At 45.7% G+C, this 21,550-nt stretch overlaps 1 protein-coding gene across 1 annotated transcript in view; it reads right to left on the bottom strand.

Moving 5' to 3' along the window:
* Positions 1-238: 238 nt before the first annotated feature.
* The window catches only part of CSPG4 (chondroitin sulfate proteoglycan 4), a 97,066-nt gene continuing 75,754 nt past the window's right edge, over positions 239-21,550 (bottom strand). The window contains exons 6-10 of the mRNA XM_031956561.1: positions 14,685-14,883; positions 13,456-13,590; positions 12,554-12,720; positions 3,921-4,104; positions 239-3,447 (exon numbers count right to left, since the gene is read on the bottom strand). Coding sequence (XP_031812421.1) covers positions 1,523-3,447; positions 3,921-4,104; positions 12,554-12,720; positions 13,456-13,590; positions 14,685-14,883 — 2,610 coding nt within the window. The 3' untranslated portion in view covers positions 239-1,522. The remainder of the gene's footprint in view (positions 3,448-3,920; positions 4,105-12,553; positions 12,721-13,455; positions 13,591-14,684; positions 14,884-21,550) is intronic.

Here is a 21,550-nt window from a genome sequence, read left to right as displayed (position 1 = left end):
TGAGTCAGGGGACCTGACTTGCAATCCCAGCCTGCTCCCTCATGATTGGGCAGATGACTCTCCCTCTGTGGATGATGGATGCCATGGGGAAGTTGGCCCTTCTAGCACTAAGTCCATGATTTGTCTGGCACTTGTGCTGGGCCCGGTCGCCCCCCGGTCCAGCACTGAACGGGTCATCCTTGTTGCCTCCCCCTGCCCGCTTCCCGTCGCGGAAATAAAGGCAACGTGGACACCAAGATGTTGGGAACCAACCAAAGCACCATTTATACAGGCCCTGGAGATTTCCCACCCAGTTCCACTGCTTTCTCCACTAGGTAGGAGACCCAGGAGCCAGCGGGAGCTCTGCCCACGCTTGGAGACCCTGATTTCTCCATGGGCTTGGTCCCTGGTCCCCCACAGATGAGGTCTTTCTGGTGGCATGTTCTCAGGACCCCAATGCCAGAGGCGGCACCTGGTCTATTGTCTGGCTCGGCTGCTCTGTGAGCTGACAAGGCAAACCCCTGCTGTCACGTTGTGGGGCGCTCACTTCCAGACCTGGACCCCGGCTGGATCCTGGGGCTTTTGCTTCCCCAGGCTGTTTGCAAGCTCCTGACCTGGTCCGCTTTAGCAATGTGTTAAATAGATTTTTGTGCAACGTCCCTTAAATAAATGTGGAACCCCTCCCCCAGGGAACGCCCTCTCCTCCCACAAACCCTAAATATATTATCTTACTGACTGGGTGGCCCCTCCCGCAGAGGAGGAGTCATCTCTCCCTTCTCCCTGTCCTCACTAGCCCCACCATGAGAGGGAAGGCCCAGCATTCTTGGGCCCTGAGGGGAAGCCCCTTCCCAGTACCCCAAAGTGAGTCAGACTGAGAAGGTGTTTGCCCCCATTCCCGAGGAAGAGAGGGCCTGCAGGGAGGGTTATGGGAGGAGTGGAGCCTTGAGGTGAGGACCCCTGAAGTATAATCCATCTGTCCGATCTCCACCCTCGCCACAGCTCTTTAGGAGGAGAAAGCATTCTCTCTTTGCCCTTCCCTTCACAGGGGGACATGACTTACCCAACGTCATGCCAGGAACTGGAGATGGGACTTGATGGACCTAGAGCCCCTCTTCCCACTGGTCTCCCCATTAGGCCACCCTGCCTCCTACCCGGCCCAGCAGAGGGTCCAGCTTCATCTCCTTGGCACAAATTTCCATCCTGCCCCCAATGTCTCTTCTTCTTACTAGTCCTTTAGAGCTCCCAGGCAGGGGGTTGGGGAGGGGGAAGATCCCTGATGCTCACCCTGAGCCCTGAGGATCTGCATTCTGCCCCTAGGCCTTTCTTCTTCCTCCCACAACTGATCAGGTTTCTCTTTCTCCTCAGACTCCATTTATGGAGTGGGCGCGGAGGTCAGCCTGAGAAACCCATTGAGAAGAAGGAATGAGAAGAGCTAGAACGGATAAAAGGAAGTCAGGAGAATGGAAGTGGGAGGTAGAAGTGGGACCTCGGACCCCAGGGAGGGAAAAGAGTTGTCTGTCAGCTGTCCCGGGTGGGCAGGGATTCAGACCCAGTACTGGCCGTTCTTTAGGGCGGGGTTGGGTGTCCGGCAGAACTGCAGCAGCTCTGGGTCCTGCGGGCTCCTGGCCTCCGGGCCCTTGCCAGGCACCGAGGTCAGTGGGATGGTCTGGCCGGGGTCGGTCTTGCGGAAGGTCTCCGAGTCAGCGGCCAGGCCGTTGCGGGGCTTGGCCGACAGCCCCTGCACGTTGTGCTTTCCCGTCTTGTTGCGCTTGCGTAGGTAGAAGAGCAGCGGCAGGATGAGGGCCAGCAGGAGCAGGATGAGGCAGATGGGGATGATGATGCTGAACATGTTGGCTTCGATGAAGCCCAGGAAGGTGCCCCCTTCCGCGGGTGCGGCGCTTGTGGGTGCCGCCTGGCCCTGCCCGCTGGTGGGGGCCACTTCCGCCTCCCGGCTGTCGGGAGTGGGCCTCTCGGGCCCCTTGGGTCCCGTGACCGTCCGGGACGAGCTGTCTTCTCCCCGGGAGCCGCTGCTAGCTTCAGAGGAGCTAGGAGAGGTGAGCAGGGTCACACCGTAGGGCCGAGAAGCGTTGTAAGGCTCTGTCATGAAGTCCAGGGACGCCACGGCCGGAGGCACACCCCTGGCGGAGAGCTCGAAGGCCATGCCGTCGTGCTGCCTGGGTGGCTCCCGGCCCTCTGGCCTGCCCAGCTCCAGCCCGATCCGCCCTTCCCGCAGGTCCTGCAGCGTGAACAGCTCCACCGGCTGCGCCCGAGGCTCTTGGTCCCTCTCCCCAGGGATCCGCACCACGCGGCCTCTCCGCGGTCCCTGCAGGACCCGGAACTGGGGCACACTCTGCGTCCGGTTGGCCAGCTCTTTGGCATCCAGGATGCCCGTGTCCAGGCGAATGGTGGCGCCCTGTGGCCAGGGCTCGGCAGCCCGCGTCTGCACCAGAGCCCGGACGGTCACGTTCACCATGGCTGATGCGTTGGCGCCACGGGCAAGGGAGAGCAGGCGGAAGTGGTCAGAGGCCGAGGTGAAATTGGTGAAGGAAAAGGCAACTTCCCCTTGTTCCACCTGCTTCTGGCTGAAGCTCGTCTGGGGCCGCCCGCTGACCAGCAGATGCCCGTGCTGGGGCATTTGGGTGAGGGAATATGTGGCATCCGGCTCCTCCTGATCAGATATCACAAAAAGGTGCTGCTGGGTCAGCGCCGCCCAGTTGGAGCCCTGAGGTACCTCGAGTGGCGACCGAGTCCGGACCTCAATGGAGGACGGGAGGATGTCCACGGAAAGGGAGGTGTCTACAGGGGGACTGGCTCCATCCGAGACACTCAGCTGGAAGATACCCAGAGTACTGCTGCCGTTGGCCACGAAGATCAGCCTTCCGGCATCCACGTCTGCCTGGGTGAACCGAGCCACGGGGGGAGACTGGCTGCCCACCAGCAGGAGGTGGCCATTGTGGGGAGCCCTCCTCACTTGGTACTCGATTTCTTCAGGGGAAGAATCTGGATCCAGAGCACTCAGCTGAGCCCGGGAGAGTGCGGCCTGTGTACCCCGAACGATCTGTAGAGGTCTGGAAGCCTGGGGCTGAGGAGGTTTCTCATTGACATCTCGCACAGTGATTTGGAAAGTCTCCGAGATCACTGGCCCGTGCTCTGCGATGGGGGGCTGAGCCGAGTCTCGCTGTCCAGCCTGGATAGAGGCTTGGAAGTGGAAGCCATCTCTCTGGGTCCCCGAACCCCTGTGGATATAGGCCAGCTGCCCCCTGGCCAGGTCAGACTGCAGGAAATAAGGCTGGCTACCCCCCAGGTGATTGCTGCCCACCCACAGTTCTCCATGAGTAGGCAACTCCGTCACGATGAAGACTATGTTGTGGGAGGGCCGATCTGCCGCTGGGATGCTGGCCAGGAGGTTGGAGGCGTCCAGAGATGCCCGGGTGATCTCTGCCCTCTGGCCCTCCGGGACCCAGAGACCTAGGAAAAAGGGGAAAAGACAGAATAGATCAGTGCTGCTCAGGATCTCTGGAGGGGAGGGAGTAGTAGTGTTGGAGAGCAAGGAGAGCAAGGACTGAATGAAGATGGGAGTGTGTCCCAGATATGGAATGAATGAGTGAAAGAATTCATTCATTCAAGCAGGGCCTAGTAAATTGGAGATTTCCTGATTCCCTCAGCTGGTAGTGCTTTCCCTCTCTTTCCCATCTTAATTACCCAATTATCTCACATTTGCTTTGTATGTTTTCTATAGATGCTTATTGTATTGAGAAACTCAGTTCTCCCCCAAGACAGGGGCTTCAGTTTTGCTTTGGAATTGCCTTGGAATCCAAGCTAGCACAATGCTTGGATATTCTGGGACCTTTGACTTTCAAGGGCTCCCCATTAATTAATGTATCTTCCCCACTTTCCCCAACCTGGCAGTATTTTCCCCCAAACCTGCAAGTAGCTTTTACCTTCATTCTTCCAAAGGCGACTGGCACGCTGGGAACAGGGGATCTCAAAGGACACAGCAACAGAAAGGCTGATGGCAACATCTCGGGCTGGAGGTGAGGATACCCGGAGGCCCAGAGTGTCCTGGGCGAGCCAGAAGGGTTCCGAAGGCATCTCGTGTTCATAAAGAATCTCTCCTGCATCCACCTGGAAGAGGAGAATGATTTTGGATGTGTGATTGGCAGAGAGCAAGGGGTATCTCTCTCAAACTGGGAAATTAAGAAGTTAGGGTTGCTAAGTTTCCTCATCAGGCTTCCAGAGTTGGGACGGTTTTCCTCTCAGAATTGATCCTGAACTAAGGGAAAGAGCTATGACTCTTTTTGAAAATTTATTTTTTAAATTTTTATTTAATTTTATTTTTTTAATGGCTCTTTAATTAGAATGTTTCCCAGAGTAAGAGTGTCTTTCTGTTTTCCATTTGTTGTTTCCACTACCCAGGACAGAGATCTGTAACCAATACCAAGTACCAAGTAATAGTAACATGACTGAATCTTTAATGCAAATGGATTTATTAGATCCATCTTTAAAGGGTTGGTTGGAGAAGGGAAGCTCAGAACACCTGTTTCTGTACAGAGAAGGTTGGGTAAGGCTGGAGCATTTGAAGAGGCTGGGAGGGGCTAGGGAAGCCAACTAGTTGAGCAAATACCTATGTTAGCATTCTAATCTTATATCATCTCAGTGCCAAGGACAGAGTAAAGGCTTCTTGACTGATCCAATAACTCTTCAGCTCCAGGACTCCTGGCTAAAAGGAGCTTACACAATCTTTGATCACATTAGAAAAGGCAGCAGCATGCTAGGACTAGGTGGGTGATAAGGCTCACTTCCTGGTCAGATATCATCTGGAGTATTGTGGACACTACATCTGAGGAATGTGGGAGACCCAAAAAAAAAAGGCCCTGGGGAGGACACAACCAAAATGATGGGAGGACTAGAGACTCAGCAAGGTGCTGGGAGAGAGAGGCGAGATTGTGATAGGGAGACAACTGATCTAGAAGCACGTCACTCTTTGTTTATGAAAATATTATGAAGTAATTTTTTCTCTGGTCCAAAAAGTCATTCCTAGCCTTGGGGAATGAGGGAGAGGGAGCAGAAAACCTTTTGGAAAGAAGTCATAGGTTGAGAGTAGAAAGGTCTTGCTTAAGGAAATAGGTTAAAAAGGATAATTCAAATTTGGAACAAAGAATAACTCTGACAACATTGTCTTTTCCACCCCAGAAGGGATGGGCTATCAACCAAACACTATCTCTAGTTTTTTATTCCCAGAAAGAATTTCCCTAAGACCTCATAGGAAGGGCCTTCTCTTCCTTTAAAGGGAAGGGCCTTCTTCTATTCTAAAGATAATTGCCCTTTGGGAGGAATCCAATTGATTCTTTAAGGGGAGTGATCCAGAAGGAATAGCGTGGTGACTTGTTATTCAACTGGAATGTTAACTTTTGCTATTTTTTATACTTTGTGATTTTCTTCTTCAAGATTCTTATGTTACCTGACTATTGGGGAAATGTGTTTAATATTATTGTGTATGTGTGTGTGTGTGTGTGTGTGTGTGTGTGTAACCTATATCAGATTGTTTGCTATTTTGAAGAGGGGGTGGAAAAAATTGGAACTCAAAAATCATAAAAATGAATGTTGAAAGCTCTCCTTACATATAATTGGAAAACAACGAAATACTATTAGAGGGTTAAAAAAAGAATTCTTATGTTACCTAAAATTTTATTGGAACGGAGATATATTGGAGGATATGGGGGATGTATTCTGGACATCTAAGCAAGAAATGGTTTGAATATTAGACTAATATTAAATTTAGCAAAATTGTTTCTGGCAGACTTGTGCCCAAAATACAGAATAGAGTATGAATATTTTTATTCTTTGGTACTATGTCTTCAATATTTGAAAGTCTGTCATGTGAAAAAGGGATTAGATTTGTTCTACTGGGTCCTGATGAATATACTATGATGGGTAGAAAGCTGTTGTTGAAGGATGAATTTTGTTTCAATATAAAGGGAAAAACCATTATTTATTATAGCTCTCTGTTTCTGTGGGCATCCTCCATTACTATAGGGCTGGTTTTTCAACTGAGGTCAAGTTGATTACTTGTTGGAAGTATTGTAAAGAGCAGTCCTATTCAGGAAGGGGTAGATTATGTCACAAAAGTTCCTACTCCCCACACTCTGATGTTCTAGGGAGTGTCTTTCCTTTTAAAGAAATACCCTAGGCTCAGAACTCTAGGTGAGTTGAAGGGAAAGTAATTTGGGTGGCCTCTGGGGAAAGTGAGAGTTATGTTGTCAAAATTCTTTTTCCTCTCCCTCTTCTTATGATCCTAGGAACCCTCGGGGGAAATCTTCCATTTCTCTTGTGACAGAGTTGAAAACAATAGTTGCTAAGGCAGCTCTGTTGAAAATTTCATGAGGAGGAGAAGGGAGAGTGAAAAGGGGGAGAAGCCAGAGATGTGGTTGGTGACTCTGGAGGCTTGGAAAAGATTTAATAAAATAAATACCCCCCCCCCCCAAAAAAAATAACAAGAAGAGAAGCTGGGCTTGTTTAGCCTGGAGAAGAGAAGGGGTGGGTGGGGATGGTGGGGAAGGGATAATTGTCTTCAAGTATTAAAAGGACCAGTAAGTAGAAGAGGGAGCATTTATGGAGCATCTACTATGTGCTCTGGCTAAGCACTTTTTACAAATATCTCATTTAGAAGAGGGATGAGACTTTTCTATTTGTTAGCTCATATGGGGAGGGTCCTGGAATTACAATATATGTTTTGGGTTTAGCACTTCATCAAAATCAACCAGAGGAGGAAATGGAAAGCCAATCCATCCTCTGGTGAATTCTGAGGCCAGGGACTATCATTTTCCCTTCTTTGAGTTAGCACAGTGCTACACTATGGGCATTTTGGTGGGCATTTAGTAAAAGCTGACTGATTGGCTGGTGAGTTTGCCTTCCTTGGAGCTGAGGAGGTTGGATGATCATACGTCTGGCGTCTAACAATGGCTGAGACTGGATGGACTAGTCACTCCTAGATCTTAAAAATCTCTGAGCTAATAACAACTAGCCTGTACATAGGTGATAGAGTTTACAAATACTTGATAATTGTATTTTTGCTCATTATTCACAAGAACCTACAGGTTTAACCAATAAACAAAGGCTTAGATCAGTCAAATGACTTATGTGAGTCTATTTCATGTCCAACATCTATTCAGTGTCACTTCCAAAACATTTTCCACTCTACAAAAGCCATTCAGGATAGGCGTGTCACCCCCAATATTCAGGTTTCAGGGATGACTTTGGGTTAACTAGGAAGCTTAGATCAAGTCAATACATTGGGTAATCTGGAATAATATTAATTAGCTTTCAGGTTTGCAAAGCAGTTTACATCTTACTACTACTCATAGGAAGTTAACAGTAGTAATAGTAGTTAATGATAATAATATGTAGCATTAATGTAATAGCAATGTATCATGATAATAGTAATAATTCATTAATAAGTTACTAGATGTGTTGTGCCACTGTTCCCCTTAATTGTTCTGCCTCAATTTCCTTACATTGTTCTGCTTCAGTTTCCCTAATTGTCCTAGTTGCCACCCCCCCTTTCTGCTCATTAGAACTGAGATAATCAGGGCTGTGGAGATCTGGCATTCTAGAAGATAAGATTCCAGATGTCCTATCTCAGATACCTATTTGGCATTGGTTTCCTTTTAAGTCCAGACTTCCAGGCTCTAGTTAGACACCTCCTTAACTCCCAGTGAATAAGAATTTATGGTCCTACCCCCAACCTGTCAGAACTGGGATTGATGATCTCTGCCTGGAGATTCCTGATCATCAGAGTTTGGACTCCACCCCTGCCTTTATGTGTCTGTCCGAGCTTAGAGCCATATAAATATGTCATTGAGAATTCACATTTGCTGCTGGATGCTTTGGACATCAGCCCTGGGGGCAATATGCCTCCAGCACCACCTCTCCCTCTCAGAAATCCAAATAAAACATTAAAAACTCTCTAATCTCTATCTTGCCTCAGTTTCTCCAGCATGACAGGCGATAGGAGTAATAGTACTAGCAGCAGCAACAGTAGTTAATAATAATAGTAATATACGGTGATATAGTAATACATAGTAATAATAGTAAATAATAGTTACTAGGTAGCAGTAGTAGTAGCACTAGCAGCAGCAGTTATTAACAGTAGTAATACGTAATAAAATTAGTAGTTAATAGTTGATGGTAGTGATGGTAGCAGCAGGAGCTGCTGCAGCCCCAGTAGTACCAGTAGCAACAGTAGCAATAGTAGTAACAGTAGCAACAGTAGCAGCAGCAGCAGCAGTAGTAGTAATAGTAGCAACAGTAACAGTAGTAGTAACCATAGCAACAGTAGCAGTAGTAGTAACAGTAGCAACAGTAGTAGTAACCATAGCAACAGTAGCAGCAGCTAATATTTATACCACACTTACTATGTGTAGACACAGCGCTAAGTGCTTTACAATTATTATCTCATTTGATTCTTAAAACAAACCTGGAAGATAAATGTTAGATTTTACAGATGAGGAAACTGAGGCAAAGATTAAACCAGCTTCTTGAAGCTAGTTAGGGTCTGAGGCTAGATTTGAACTCAAGACTTCAGGTCTAAAACAATCCACTGTACCACCTGTGTCCACCTCTATAACAATTTGTGGTTTCATTTACCAGTATAGCTTCTCCATAAGAGATAATGAATTCGAATGTCACAAATATGTCTCCTGATTATCCTTCATCTGAGAACTAAAGGACAGAATCCTAATGAGTGAATTAACTAATAGCATTTCCCCATTTGAAAAGATACTAGCCTTTTCTGGAGTCCTCCATGGATTCTTAAACTTTTTCCATTTGTGACTTTTTCAACCAAGAAATTTTTATGTGACCCTGAGTATACAGGTATATAAAATATGTACGTAAATCAAACATTTTGCCATAATTTCATAATCCCCACATTCATATGGGGGTAGTGATCCACAGTTTAAAAAGCCTCATTCTACTGAGCAACATTTGAGACCTCTTCATAAGTGGTAAGGAGACTTTACAATAGGAAGAACTCTGCTTCTAGCAACATATAGAAACTCTATGACTATTTTCACATCTGTAAGATAGGGACAATCATTTCTTTCCTATTTAGCTCATAGCATTATTTATTAGGAAAACAATTTTCTCAATCTCAAAGTTCTAGAATTTCAGTTAAAATGAACTTGATGGACTTTCTAGTAATGCTGAGTGAGACTTTGCAACAAATCAGTGAGTTAGTAGTTTGGGATTATGCTGACCTTTAGTAGGTGTAGAGCAGTGGCTAGAACAGTGGACCAGAAGTCTGAAAAACCTGAGTTCAAACTCAGCCTCTAGCATAAACTGGGCAATCCCGGGCAGAAAATTTTGCTTGTCTGTTTCCCCAACTGTAAAATGGGAATAGTACCTACCTCCCAAGATTGTGATAAAGATCTACTGATATATATATATATATATATAATCTAAATGCTCATTGCATCCTCCATTGAAAAAATAAACAAACAAAAAGACAATGGTGTGTTTCATTAATGGATGACTGCTGGCCAGTTTGTATTCAGTAAACATTTATTAAGTGCTTACTATTAATTAGGGGTACTTTAGCTCAGTCTGAAGAGTGGTTATGAGCCTGGCAAAATAACAGATTGGGTTTACATTAACTCTCATTTCCAAGGGTAATTATGATTTTAAAAATACAAATAACCTCTGATGGGTCTGTAGCCATTGTAGGTAAATAAAGGAGTTACTGAAGGGGGAAGGAAAATGTTCCCTTTACTGAAGCTGTGTTCCCTTTAAGATTAACACTCTGAAACTGTGATCCCTTCCAGAGTCTCAGTCCCTCCTGGGGAAGGCATGTCCCGCCCCCAGATAAGTTATCTTTTGGGGATGCCAGAGCCTTTGATTCAGTTAGAAATCCTGGTCAAAAAGCATTCCTTTGAAGTGTTGTTAATTCTAATAGGAGATCTGGGCTGGAAACTGATAAGCATCTAAGCCTGGGAACTTTGGCTTCCTGAAGCCTCAAGACTCCTTTTAAAGGGCAGTTTCTAATCTTACTCTTGGCAGAGACCCAAGCAGCTTGCTAGGATCCTGCCCGCTGAGAAAGCATTCTCTTCTCAGTGCCAGATTCTATTTCCCTAATAGGACTTTGCCACTATAGAAATCAGTCTCTTAGCAAAACTGGCTTTCTGTCCAACAATAAGCTTTCATTTTTGCCAATTAATAATTCGAGGTTTTGTGAATTCTTTCATGAAAAACCTGTGCAGACCAAAAGGGGATTTTAACAACTCTCTGCCTGCCACTAACCTCATCATTACTAGCTTTCGAAGAGAAACCTGGGGGAAGGAATTGGTCAGAAGACTTCCCTGAATACCTGAAAGAGCAGTAGAGTCTTGGAGAGGGCCTGTTTGGGATTTTGGTTTCCAAAGGACAAGATGTAATAAGATGTGATGAAGTGTTGACATTTGTGCCTCAGAAAATATCCCCAAATCTTCTCAGACTATGAATGAGCATCCCCCAAGTGCAGGTCTGCCCACATCACTACCATGTAACAATATTTAGATTCTTGGGCCCCGGGCTCAGCCATGGAAAGGGACTGGCAGAGGCTCTCAGTGACATGGTCCAGGGAAACCACGTGGTTCAAGATGGGAGAGTAGGGTAAGTTCCTGAATCCCAGATTTTTGAGGAGTCAATCAGGCAATAAACGTTCCCTATGTTTTATACTATATGTATTTACTATGTGTTAGGCATGGTGCTAGTGCTGGGGATACAAGGAAAGAGTGCCAATTACTAGGGATATACAAGATATATGCGGGGAAATGGAAGGGAATCTTAGAAGAGAAAGCCATGAAGGTGGTTTGGGAGCAGGGGGGCCAGGAAAGCCCTCCTGGGGAAGATAGGGATTTAGGTTGAATCTTGAAGAAAGCTAAGAGGTAAAGAGGAGGCAGGAGAAAATATCAGGGGGGAGAAGGGGAGTAGGGAGGAGAAAGGGGACGAAGCAAAAAGGCCCAGAGTCTGGAAATGAAGAGTCAGTAAGAGGGCTGGATCACAGAGTAAATGTAAGAAGATGGGAAGGTGGGAAGGAGTTAAGCTAGGATAAGTTTTAGATGCCAAAAAGAGAACGCTATATGTCATCTTGGAAGTAACAGAAAGTCACTGGAATTCTGTGTGTGTGTGTGTGTGTGTGTGTGTGTGTGTGTGTGTGTGAGAGAGAGAGAGAGAGAGAGAGAGAGAAAGAGAGAGAGAGAGAGAGAGAGATTGAGACAGAGAGACAGAGAGAGAGACAGAAAGAGATGAGAAAGGAGGAGGGAGAGACAGAGAGGTCTTTCTTGGTCTTTTTCCAAGAGAGACAGAGAGGAGGAAGGAGGAGGAAGAGAAGAGGAGAAAGAGAGGGGAAAAGAAAGAGGAAGAGGAGGAGAAGGAGGAAGAAGAAGAGAAAGAGGAGGAGGAGGAGAAGGAGAAGAAAGAAAAAGAGCAAGAAAGGGAGACAGAATGAGGGACAGAGAGAGGGAAACAGAGAGGGAGGAAGGGAAAAAGAGAGAGAAGGGGAGATGGAGAGGAAAGGAAAGAGAGAGGGAAAGGAAAAGAGAACACAAGAAATAGGGGGAAAGAAGAGAGAAAAAAAGAAAGGGGGGAGGTAGAGAGCTGGTGGGGACTGGGGCAAGGGAGAGATACCAAGAAACCTGTGCTTTAGGACAATCCCTCTGATAGCTGAGTGGAAGATGAGTTAGAGTAGCAAGGGACCGAAAGCCCAGCCAGTATGCTATTACAGTAGTCTAAGAGTGAGGCAAGGAGGGTTTTCGTTGGGATGGAGAGTGAGTTTAACGACAAGACTCCACAAGAGCTTGGCTATGTAGGGTGAATGCGAATGAGGAGTCAAAGATGATACTGAGGTTGTGAGCCAGACTGGAAGGACGGGTATGCCGAGAATTCTGGGTAGAAGGCTGTGTGGTTGGCAGGGAGCTATTTCTCAAGGATCACCATCCCAGGATGCAGAGTTCTGTAGGAAGATGGGCAGTTCCTGGTCAGTGCCAGCTTCAGTGCTAGCTTTGTGAGCTTTATTTGAACTCTGCTATTATAACAAGTTATTTGGAAAGCTTCTATTTTGATTACACATGTTTCAGTTATATCCAAACTTTTTGTGATCTGTTGGGGGTTTTCTTGTCAGATCCTGAAGTGGTTTGCTTCTCCAGCTCATTTTACAGATGAGGAAACTGAGGCACTCAAGGTTAAGTGACTTGCCCAGGATCACACAGCTAGTAAGTGTTTGAAGCTAGATTTGAACTCACAAAGTTGAGTCTGACTCCAGGTCTGGCGCTCTATTCATTTAGTCACCCAGCTGTTCCATTTTGCACAATTAGGTATTTAACAAAAGGTTGTTGGGTGAAGGAGTGAATGTTCCACAGGCTGTGCAGAATTGCAGATACAGCCAGGGCTGTCTGTGTCAGTGTATACATATATGTCTGTGACTTGAGACTTGAGACTCTTTTCTATTGGATTTCTGGGCCTGAACAAAGACAGGAAATCTTTTAGTGTCAAGGCGGTGGTGGGTGGGACTGTGCCCAGGAATGGATTCTCCACTTACCTCTGCCTGTGTGAAGTTTTTCAGCGCATCTCCACTGCTCCCCAGCCGAGAATGGGCCAGTCGTCCCAGCCGAGGACCTCGCTCCACTAGGTAAAACACGTGCTGGGGATCTGTATCCTCATTGGTGGTCACTTTCAGGTTCCGACTGGTAATGGTCTGGAAGCTTCCTGTGAGAAGCAATTTGGAAGCCCATCAGCTTTCGGGTGGTTATGGGACCATAGATTTGGGGCTTGAAAGGAACCTGGAAGTCCTTATTTCACAGATGACAAAACTGAGGCACAGAGAGAAATATTCTGCCCAAGGTCACACATGTATTAAATAACAGAGTTGGGATTTTTGAACCAAAATGATCGGTGGTTTCCAGCAATGTCTTACTTTTCATGATTCCATTTGGGATTTTCTTGGCAAAGATCCTGGAAGAGGTTTGGTATTTCCCTCTCCAACTCATGTTACAGATGAGGAAACTGAGGCAAACAGGATTAAAGTGATTTGCCCAGGGTGACACAGCTAGTCAATGTCTGAAACCTAGATTTGAAGTCATTAAGATGAATCTTTCTGATTTCAAACCCAGTGCTTTATCCACTGTGCCATCTAGCTGCCCTCTGAACCTTGAACTTGAACCAAGATCCCTTGACTCCAAATTCAGGGAGATTCCAGCATTTCACAGTGACAAACCATCCAGGGACCTTTTGGTAGCTATAGGCAAAAGGGCAATGAGAGCTCTGAATCTGATTGGCTGAGGTCAAGGGGTTTCTTTGTTCTCAACTGGCAAGAGGAGTAAGCAGAAACCTAATCCATCACTTTGCCAGACTCAGCAGCACCATTCTGACAGGCTGATAGCCACAATAAAGACAACAGCCAGAGAGTAAATAAGCTAACTGTCGGTTTTAAATCAGACCCACCTGGACAGATGGTCAGAGCTTGGTTGCTTTCCACAGTGATTTGTCGCAACTTTTGAGCCTTCACAGAGAAGAAGTGTCCTGGGGAGACATTCTCTCCGTCGGAGAGGTTGAAATGGAATCCACCATCCAGGGGCCCTGGGGAATGACAGAAAGTGGCTCCATGAATACGGCTTGGATTTCTCATTATTCCCTAGACATGGACCCCTGGGGATGGGGGAGCCCTGTAGTTGTGAGGGGTAGAGATGTTTTATGGGAAGGGATGTGGTTCCCCAGTAGGTGTCAGATCCTTTTGGATGGAATGGTGGAGTTGCAGTGGGGCTGGAGGGAGGTGGGGAAGTTTAGAGGGTGGATGGAAGGAGTACCGAGAACACAGGTAGCCTGTGTTCTAGTTCTAACTTCGGGTTGTTGACATGCCATTTTATTTTTCTGACTTTCACTTCTGTATGTAGAACTGTTTTCTCCTCCTACCCTATGAGGATGGCAGGGAATGGGGGATGTGGTGGTGGGGTGGGAGATAGGGGTAGGGGGGAGAGCAGACAGGGTTGGGAGGGGCTAATCATTATACTACCATGTATGTAACTCTTCTCAACCCTTCAACTCTATGTGCCATTATTTGAATGTAGGCTCTTGTCTGGGGATGGTTGTGAACACTTGGAAGCCCTGCTCCTGGGGACGCTGGGGCTGGTTCATTGATTGAGCTCAGGAGTTCTGAGCTCAGTTGTATTAAAGGTGATCAGGTATCTCCTGAAACTAAGCCTGGCACCAGTATGGAGTCATCAGGAGTGAGGGTCATCAAGCTGTCTCAAGGGGACAAATCTGTTCCAGTCAGAAATAGAACAGGTCAAAGCTTCCATTATGGTCAGCAATGGGATTGGACCTGGGATGGCTATTGTATTTTCAGCCAGAACCAGACAGGGAGATCCAGTTTGAGAGTAAAGAAAGAACGAAAGAAAGGAAGGAAGGAAGGAAGGAAGGAAGGAAGGAAGGAAGAAAGGAAGAAAGGAAAGAAGATAGAAATAGAGAAAGGAAGGAAAAAAGAAAGAAGAAAAAGAATATAAGCTTCTTGAGGGCAGGGACTGTTTTGTTTACTATGCCATGTATCATCAGTGTATACACACAATGCCTGACACATAGTAAATACTTTTATATTTAAATGTATCTATATCCACTTCTGTCTATCTGTGTCTATCTGTCTGTCTGTTTTTCTGTTGGTTTATATGTCCACTAACCTTCATGGACAAACTGAACAAGCCCATTATTGATCTGGGCCTGAGTGAACTGCTGGATCTCCACCCTTGGTGACAACCTCAGCACCAGCTTCCCATTGGTTGGTGGTTCGATGGAGAAGACCAAATCTTCAGGTGGGGAGTCAGCATCTTCTCCTTTCAGGATATCAGGGGTGATCTGGGCTATGGCTCCTTCCCACATCTGTAAGCATATCCCAACAGTTAGCTCACCCAGTTAGCAGACCTAAGACCCTTGATAATAGGAGGCAGTAGCCATTGTTGGGGGCCTATCATTAGCTAAGATGGTGGTCTTCTTTGATGGGAGGAAGGGCACAGGCGATGCTGCTTACCATTCTCCTATTTATGTGGGAGTCAGGGCTGTCTCTTTTACACGGTCACCTCCTCTCCTCCTTCTGTCCCCTCCCAAACTCCAGGAACTCCCCACAGATAAAATAATTGAGTTTGGATGCTTCAGCTCATCATTCAAAACCTTTCATGACCTGGCCCATGGCCCCATGATGAGAATCATGAATTTGAAGAACTTAAGTCTGAATCTTGACTTTTCCACTTATTACCTATATGGTCTTCAATGAACCAGTTATTTCCTCCGAGCCTCAGTTTCCTTGCTTGTGAAATGATGGGGGAGGAAGAAGTGACCTCAAAGTACTGTCTGGCTTTGTTCCAGTAGTCATGCTACCTCTTCATTCTTAACCCTCTCAGCTCTCTAGCCAAGTCCAGCTCCTATTTATCTATTGTATACACCAGGCTCATTTCTGCCTCTGTGCCTTTGCTATTTCCTGTTTAGAATACCATACCTTCATCTCCTAAACTCCAAGGTTCAAGACCCACCTTTTCCAGGTAGCATTCCCTGAACACAACCCAGACTGACTTTCCCCTCCTTTGATAGATATTGTAGAGCTTACCATTGGCCACAATACTCAGGACTGGATCACATACTGTCTTGTATCATTCTTTTCTGCATATAGATTTGCCTTATTATCTTTGCAAAGTATCAGAATGGTAACTCCCCTCTTCAAAGCCCTTCAATGGCTCCCCATTGCCTATTAAAAAAAATCAAATCCCCATAGCCTAACAAATCTCTTCTCAAACCTTATCTCATGGTACCACTCTTCTCAGTCAACCAATAAACATTTTTAAAACTCCCACTATGTGAGAGAAATTGTGCAGATTTTGGGAATACAAAAAGGCAAAAGACAGTCCTGTCTCATATTTTGTGTGATACAAAGTAAAGAGTACTACATTTAACTGCAAAAGAACCAGTTCAAATGCTGTCTCTATTACTTATTGCTTATTACTTATTTGAACTCAGATCTTCCTTACTTCAGCTGCAATATCCTATCTACTGTGCTAATTAGCTGCCTCCCTTAGCATTTCCTCCCCTCCTCAAAGCTAGATTCTTTCCTCAAGAAATTATTTTGTATTACCTTTGAATATATTATGTATCTCCTGACATGTGCTGATGCTGATGTAAGCTCCTTGGGTGTACAGACTAGAGCCTCTGTATACCCATCCTTTTCCCCAATGTCCAAGCACACAGTAGGAGCTTAATAAATACCTTTTGATTGATTTCTGAAGAAATGACTAGCTGTGTGATGATATTAGAGGATCATAGAAACTAGAAGCTTAAGGACATCCTAGAAATTTTTTTTTTTTTTACATGACCAAACCGTTATTTTGCTGTAGAAAAAGAATCGGACTCTGAAATATTGTACAATTAGCCTGTGAAGGAAATCCAAAATGCAGGTGGGCAAAAATATAGGGATTGGGAATTCAATGTAATGGTTTTTAGTCATCTCCCAGAATTCTTTTGCTGGGAGTAGCTGGTTCAGTTTATTACTGCTCCACTGGAACTGATTTGGTTCATCTCATTGCTGGGGATGGCCAGGTTCCTGTCAGAATTCATCCTAGAAATTGTTAAATTTAATCTTCTCATTTTATAAATGAAGACTTTGAGGCTGATTGAGATTACAGAGCAAAACAAGACCCTGGTGATTTCTAAGTTACTTATATGTGAGCCTGGGTGTTGGAGGAGGTAGCTGTTAAAGCACATTCCAAGTCTGAAATTCTATGACTTAAAAAAAGACAAAGTTAATTTTTTTTTAAATAACCAAAATATTTGAGGCAGGTAACTGGATGACATATAGAATTACGGAGACACATATGGAGATAATCACATATAAATTAGAAGAGGCAGCTAGGTGATACAGTTGGCCCTGGAGTCAGGAGTTCCTGAGTTCTAATTCAATCTCAGAAACTTGAAGTGTGTGACCCTGGACAAGTCATTTAATCCTAATTGCTTGGCAATAACAAAATAAATGAACAGATAAATTAATTAATTAAAAGAAAAGAGAATGGGAACTGAGATCCAGAGAGATGAAACTAGGTCAACAGTGTAATAATAGTGGTAGTAGTGGTACCGATAGTAGTGTGTGTGTGTGTGTGTGTGTGTGTGTGTGTGTGAGAGAGAGAGAGAGAGAGAGAGAGAGAGAGACAGAGAGAGAAAGAGAGAGACACACAGAGAGAGACAGACAGAGAGAGACAGAGAGAGACACAAAGACACAGAGATGGAGAGAGAGACAGGGGTGGGGGAAGGGGGGGAGAGACAGAGAGAGAGAGAGAGAAAGAAGGAAGGAAGGAGGGGCAAAGACAGTGCATCCCTGACTGACTACCTCAGAGGACCTGGGACTCCAATATGCACATCTAGGTGAAAGCTAAAAGGGAGAGAGAGAGCTCACTACTCCTTGTCCCTTCCACCCTCCTCTCAGGCGCCAAGCTGGGGCCAGTCAGTCAGTGGAGCTTCCCTGGGGACCTGTGTGGCTGCCAGCTCCAGTTCCTTCATGTTACTGACACCTGTCCTCCAGCAACTTGGTTTATGTGCCTGCCCCCTTTCTCCTTGCCCTTCGGAGTCACTGTATCCCCGGCCTGACGGGGTGGTTCCCTAAAACCAGGGACGGTCTTACTCACAGGCAGAGTATACCTGAGGAAGACTATCCTAGGAAGCTCAGGAGGCCCCATTGTCTGTTTCCTCTCTTGCCCCCCATCTTTCCTCCCACTGCCTCACCCCCATCCCTCTTTTCCCTTCTGTCTGGGAGCTGAGAACTTCCCAGGAGCCAGAGCCTCTCACTCTCCAGGGAGGTCTCAGCCAGAACATATACAACTATTAGCTAGGGAACACAGGGATCGAGTCAGACCCAGGGCTCGGGCCCAGGCCCCAGGGAGAGTAGAGTGGAGGTACAGGGAAGAATAATGAGCACAGGCCTAGAGGCACCTGCTTGGGGGTAAAGGGCAGGGGAAGGAAGTAGAGAAAGTGCTCTGAAAGTGTGTATGTGAGAGTAGTCTAGGTGAGCTTTAAAGTCCTAGCTAGTTCTGAAACCTGATGGGACACCAGGAAATATCCCTAGGACCTTGATAATAATAATGATAATAACAATCACCATCACCGCAGCTAACATTTATACAGCACTTACTGTGTGCCTGGCTGTGCAAAGTGCTTTGTAAATATTGTCGCATTTGATCTTCACCTGGGAGGTGGGGCTAAATTAAATGGAGGCAAACAGATTCCAAGCCTAGCCCTCTATCTACTGCCTCTTCTCTAGTAGTGGTCATAATAATAGCGGTAGTGATAGTACTAGTAGTAGTAATAACAGTGGTAGTAGTGGTCATGGTAGTAGTAGTACTAGTAGTGGTAGTAATAGTAGTAGTAATAATAGTGGTGGTAATGGTGGCAGCAGTGGTGATAGTAATAGTGGTAGTACCAGTAGCAGTAATAATAGTGACAGTGGTAGTAGTATTACTAGTAGTAATAATAGTGGTAGTAGTAGTTGTGGTAGTAGTAGTAGTACTAGTACTGGTAGTACTAGCAGCAGCAATAACAGTGATAGTGGTAGTAGTGACAGTAGTAGTAGTACTAGTACTAGTAGCAGTAATAATAGTGGTAGTGGTGGTACTGATAGGGGTAGTAGTAATGGTAGTAACAACAATGTAGCAACGACAATAATGATGATGTAACATTCCTATGGCACTTTTAGATGTGCAAATCCCTTTACATATATTATCTCACTTGATGCTCACAACAACTCCATGAGGTATAGGGACTATTATTACTCCCATTTTGCAGATGAGAAAACTGAGGCACAGAAAGATTAAGTGACTTATCCTAGGTCACATAGAAGTGAAATTCAAACTTGAGCTTTCCTGACTCTATGCCCTCTACCCCCCAATTCCCAAGGGACCTTTTCTGGGCTCTCTGGGTCCTCATCTATTAAATGATTGGACTCGATGGCTTGGGGGGGGGGTCCCTTACAGATTGAGTGCAGGACCCTGGATTGGGTTGAATTTCCCTGATGTCGGTTATAACATGAGGGTATCGGAGCAGATGTCGTCCAGGACAGGTCTCAGGAAAGCCTGAGTGACAGATCTGGAGGACTAAGGGACTCCATGGCCGGGGTTCCCTGCCTCTGCCAGGGGGGCTGGTTACCCTTCCCCTTCTCCTCCATCCTGGGGGAGGTGAGAATGGGAGGGATTTCTCCCCTTAAGCGCTACTCTGACGTACGAGCTGAGCCTGCCACCTTGTGGCCACACTCAGGTATTAACCGTCCTCTGCTCTCCCAGAGAGGGCTGGCGCTGGGTCTATTTGGCCCTCAGCCTTCCTCCTTCCCCAGCTGGCACACCTGATTTCCTGCTCTTCTCTTGGGTTTAGGGATTAAAGGGAAACAAGTTTCTGCTGCAGAAACTCAAGCCCGCTCTTTCATCCTCTCCCTGTACCCCTAGCGCCCAGCACAGCGCTTGGCACTTAGTAGGTGTTTAATAAATGCTTTTTGGTGGATTTATGGGCTTCCTCCCTTCTGTGGGTGATCTTTCCTCCCTGCCCCTCAGGTATGTCCTACTTCAGGCATAGCCAAAAAAATCTTAGCCTAGACTTCCTGACTGAGTCTATTCCTAAGAGACCTTGGAAGAAATGCCTCATTTTACTTGGAAGCAGGCAGGGGGATTCACTGGGCAGGCTCTCCAGGGACCTGCTTCCAGTCCCAGTTTTGTCCCTGGCCTAGTCTGTGAATGCGAGCAGGTCTCATGGCTCCTAGACCTGTTTCTCAGCTGTAAAGTGATCAGGTGAATGACTGCCCTGAAGATCTCAGCGATGATTACTCCATGGAAGAGACAGGAAAAGAAGCAGGACACAGGACAGCGGGTTATTGCTGTTATCTACTTCTGCTCATCTTTTCAATGGAATTTGGATAGAAATAGTCTTGGGAGAAGCTAATCTTCTGTCATTTATGAATATATATATATATATATATATATATATATATATATATATATATATATATAACTAACTGGATGTTCTCTGGACTCTGGCACGAGGGATAAGATAACCACTTTTTGTAACTGAGCAAAGGTATTCTGGGATGAAAGGTTATCTTCAGCAGTTTCATGGGAGACATCTTTTGATCAAACACTTTTTTTTTAATTAAAGCTTTTTATTTTCAAAACATATGCATAGATAATTTTCAACATTCATTCTTGTAAAACTTTATGTTCCATTTTTTCCCCCTCCCTTTCCTCTACCCTTTCTCCTAGATGGCGAGTAAGTATATGTTAAATTTATCAAACCATCGTTCCTTATAATAATTCCACAAGGGAGGTGCTATTATTATCCTCATTTTATGAGCTCATTTTATGAATTAGTGACTTGTCCAGGGCATATAGTAAATCAACCTCAGAATTCACACTCAGAACTACTGACCCCAAGTCCTTTCCTCTGTCCACTGTACCACCTAGCTCTCGGCTACAACTGTAGTAGCAGACTAGATAACAGGGATGATATGTCCCTATCTCATCCTGTTCCTACATGACTTTAGTCCTATTATTTTGTCTCCCACAATCCTCCAGCATCCTATCTTTCCTTCTTTATCTCATAGTCATAGCCTCTATTTATTTTCCCTTCCGGGCAAACTAGATTACTCTCCACAATCTCAGAATACTGCCTGTACTTGTTCACCTTTACTGCTCTATTGCTCATACCTAGAATGCAGTTCTACCCATACTTAAACTTAATTCAAATGCCACTTCTTCCATGACATCATCTCTGATTCCCCAGCCCACCCCCCTCCCCCCGCCCCTATCCTTTACCCAATGAACTGACTCTTCGGATCTCATAGAAGGCTTTGCTTTGTGCCATTCTAATGGAATGGAAGGAAAAGGCACTCACTGTGCACCAAGCACTGAGCCCTGGGGTTATAATACAAACAGAAAACCTGGAACCAATCCTTGTTGTCAAGGAGGTCCGCATTCTAATTGGCAGAACTCACATAAAGGAGGGCTCAAGTTCATGTTCAGCTCATGGAAGATGGAAAGAATTCAGGGAAAACTGCAGGACCTATGGACCTTGGGGAGCAATAGCAACAGGAGAGTGGGTTCAAGGATCAGAGTGCAGAGGGCTACTAATCATGTAATATTGTCTATTACAACTGTCTGTATCATCACTCCCAGACTATGAGCCACAGGAGGGCAGGGATCATAATTTATCTAAGTTTTGTATCTCACCTGGAGCCTTGAATAGTATTCTGCTCACAGTAGGTGCTTAATAAATGCTTGGGGAATGAATAAATGAAAAAGGAGAGGAACCTGCTACTGAGTCTAGCCCAGTTGAACTGGGTGGAGGGAATCCTGCTTCAAGAGTCCTTTTAACAGATTCAGAAAGTCAGTCATGAGAATGGGAGTCTCAGGTGTCTATCAGAGTGCTTCAGGTTGGTGACATTGACTCTGTGAATGGCCGTTAGCTGCTTGGTTTAAGACAGCCCTTCACAGAGCTGCTGCTAGACTTCACGGTGTACCCGGGAGTGCTTGCT

The sequence above is a fragment of the Sarcophilus harrisii genome, chromosome 2, assembly GCF_902635505.1.
Source record: "Sarcophilus harrisii chromosome 2, mSarHar1.11, whole genome shotgun sequence".
NCBI lineage: Eukaryota > Metazoa > Chordata > Mammalia > Dasyuromorphia > Dasyuridae > Sarcophilus > Sarcophilus harrisii.
Note: the sequence above shows the minus strand (reverse complement) of the source record. Positions and strands in the feature narration are given on the sequence as shown.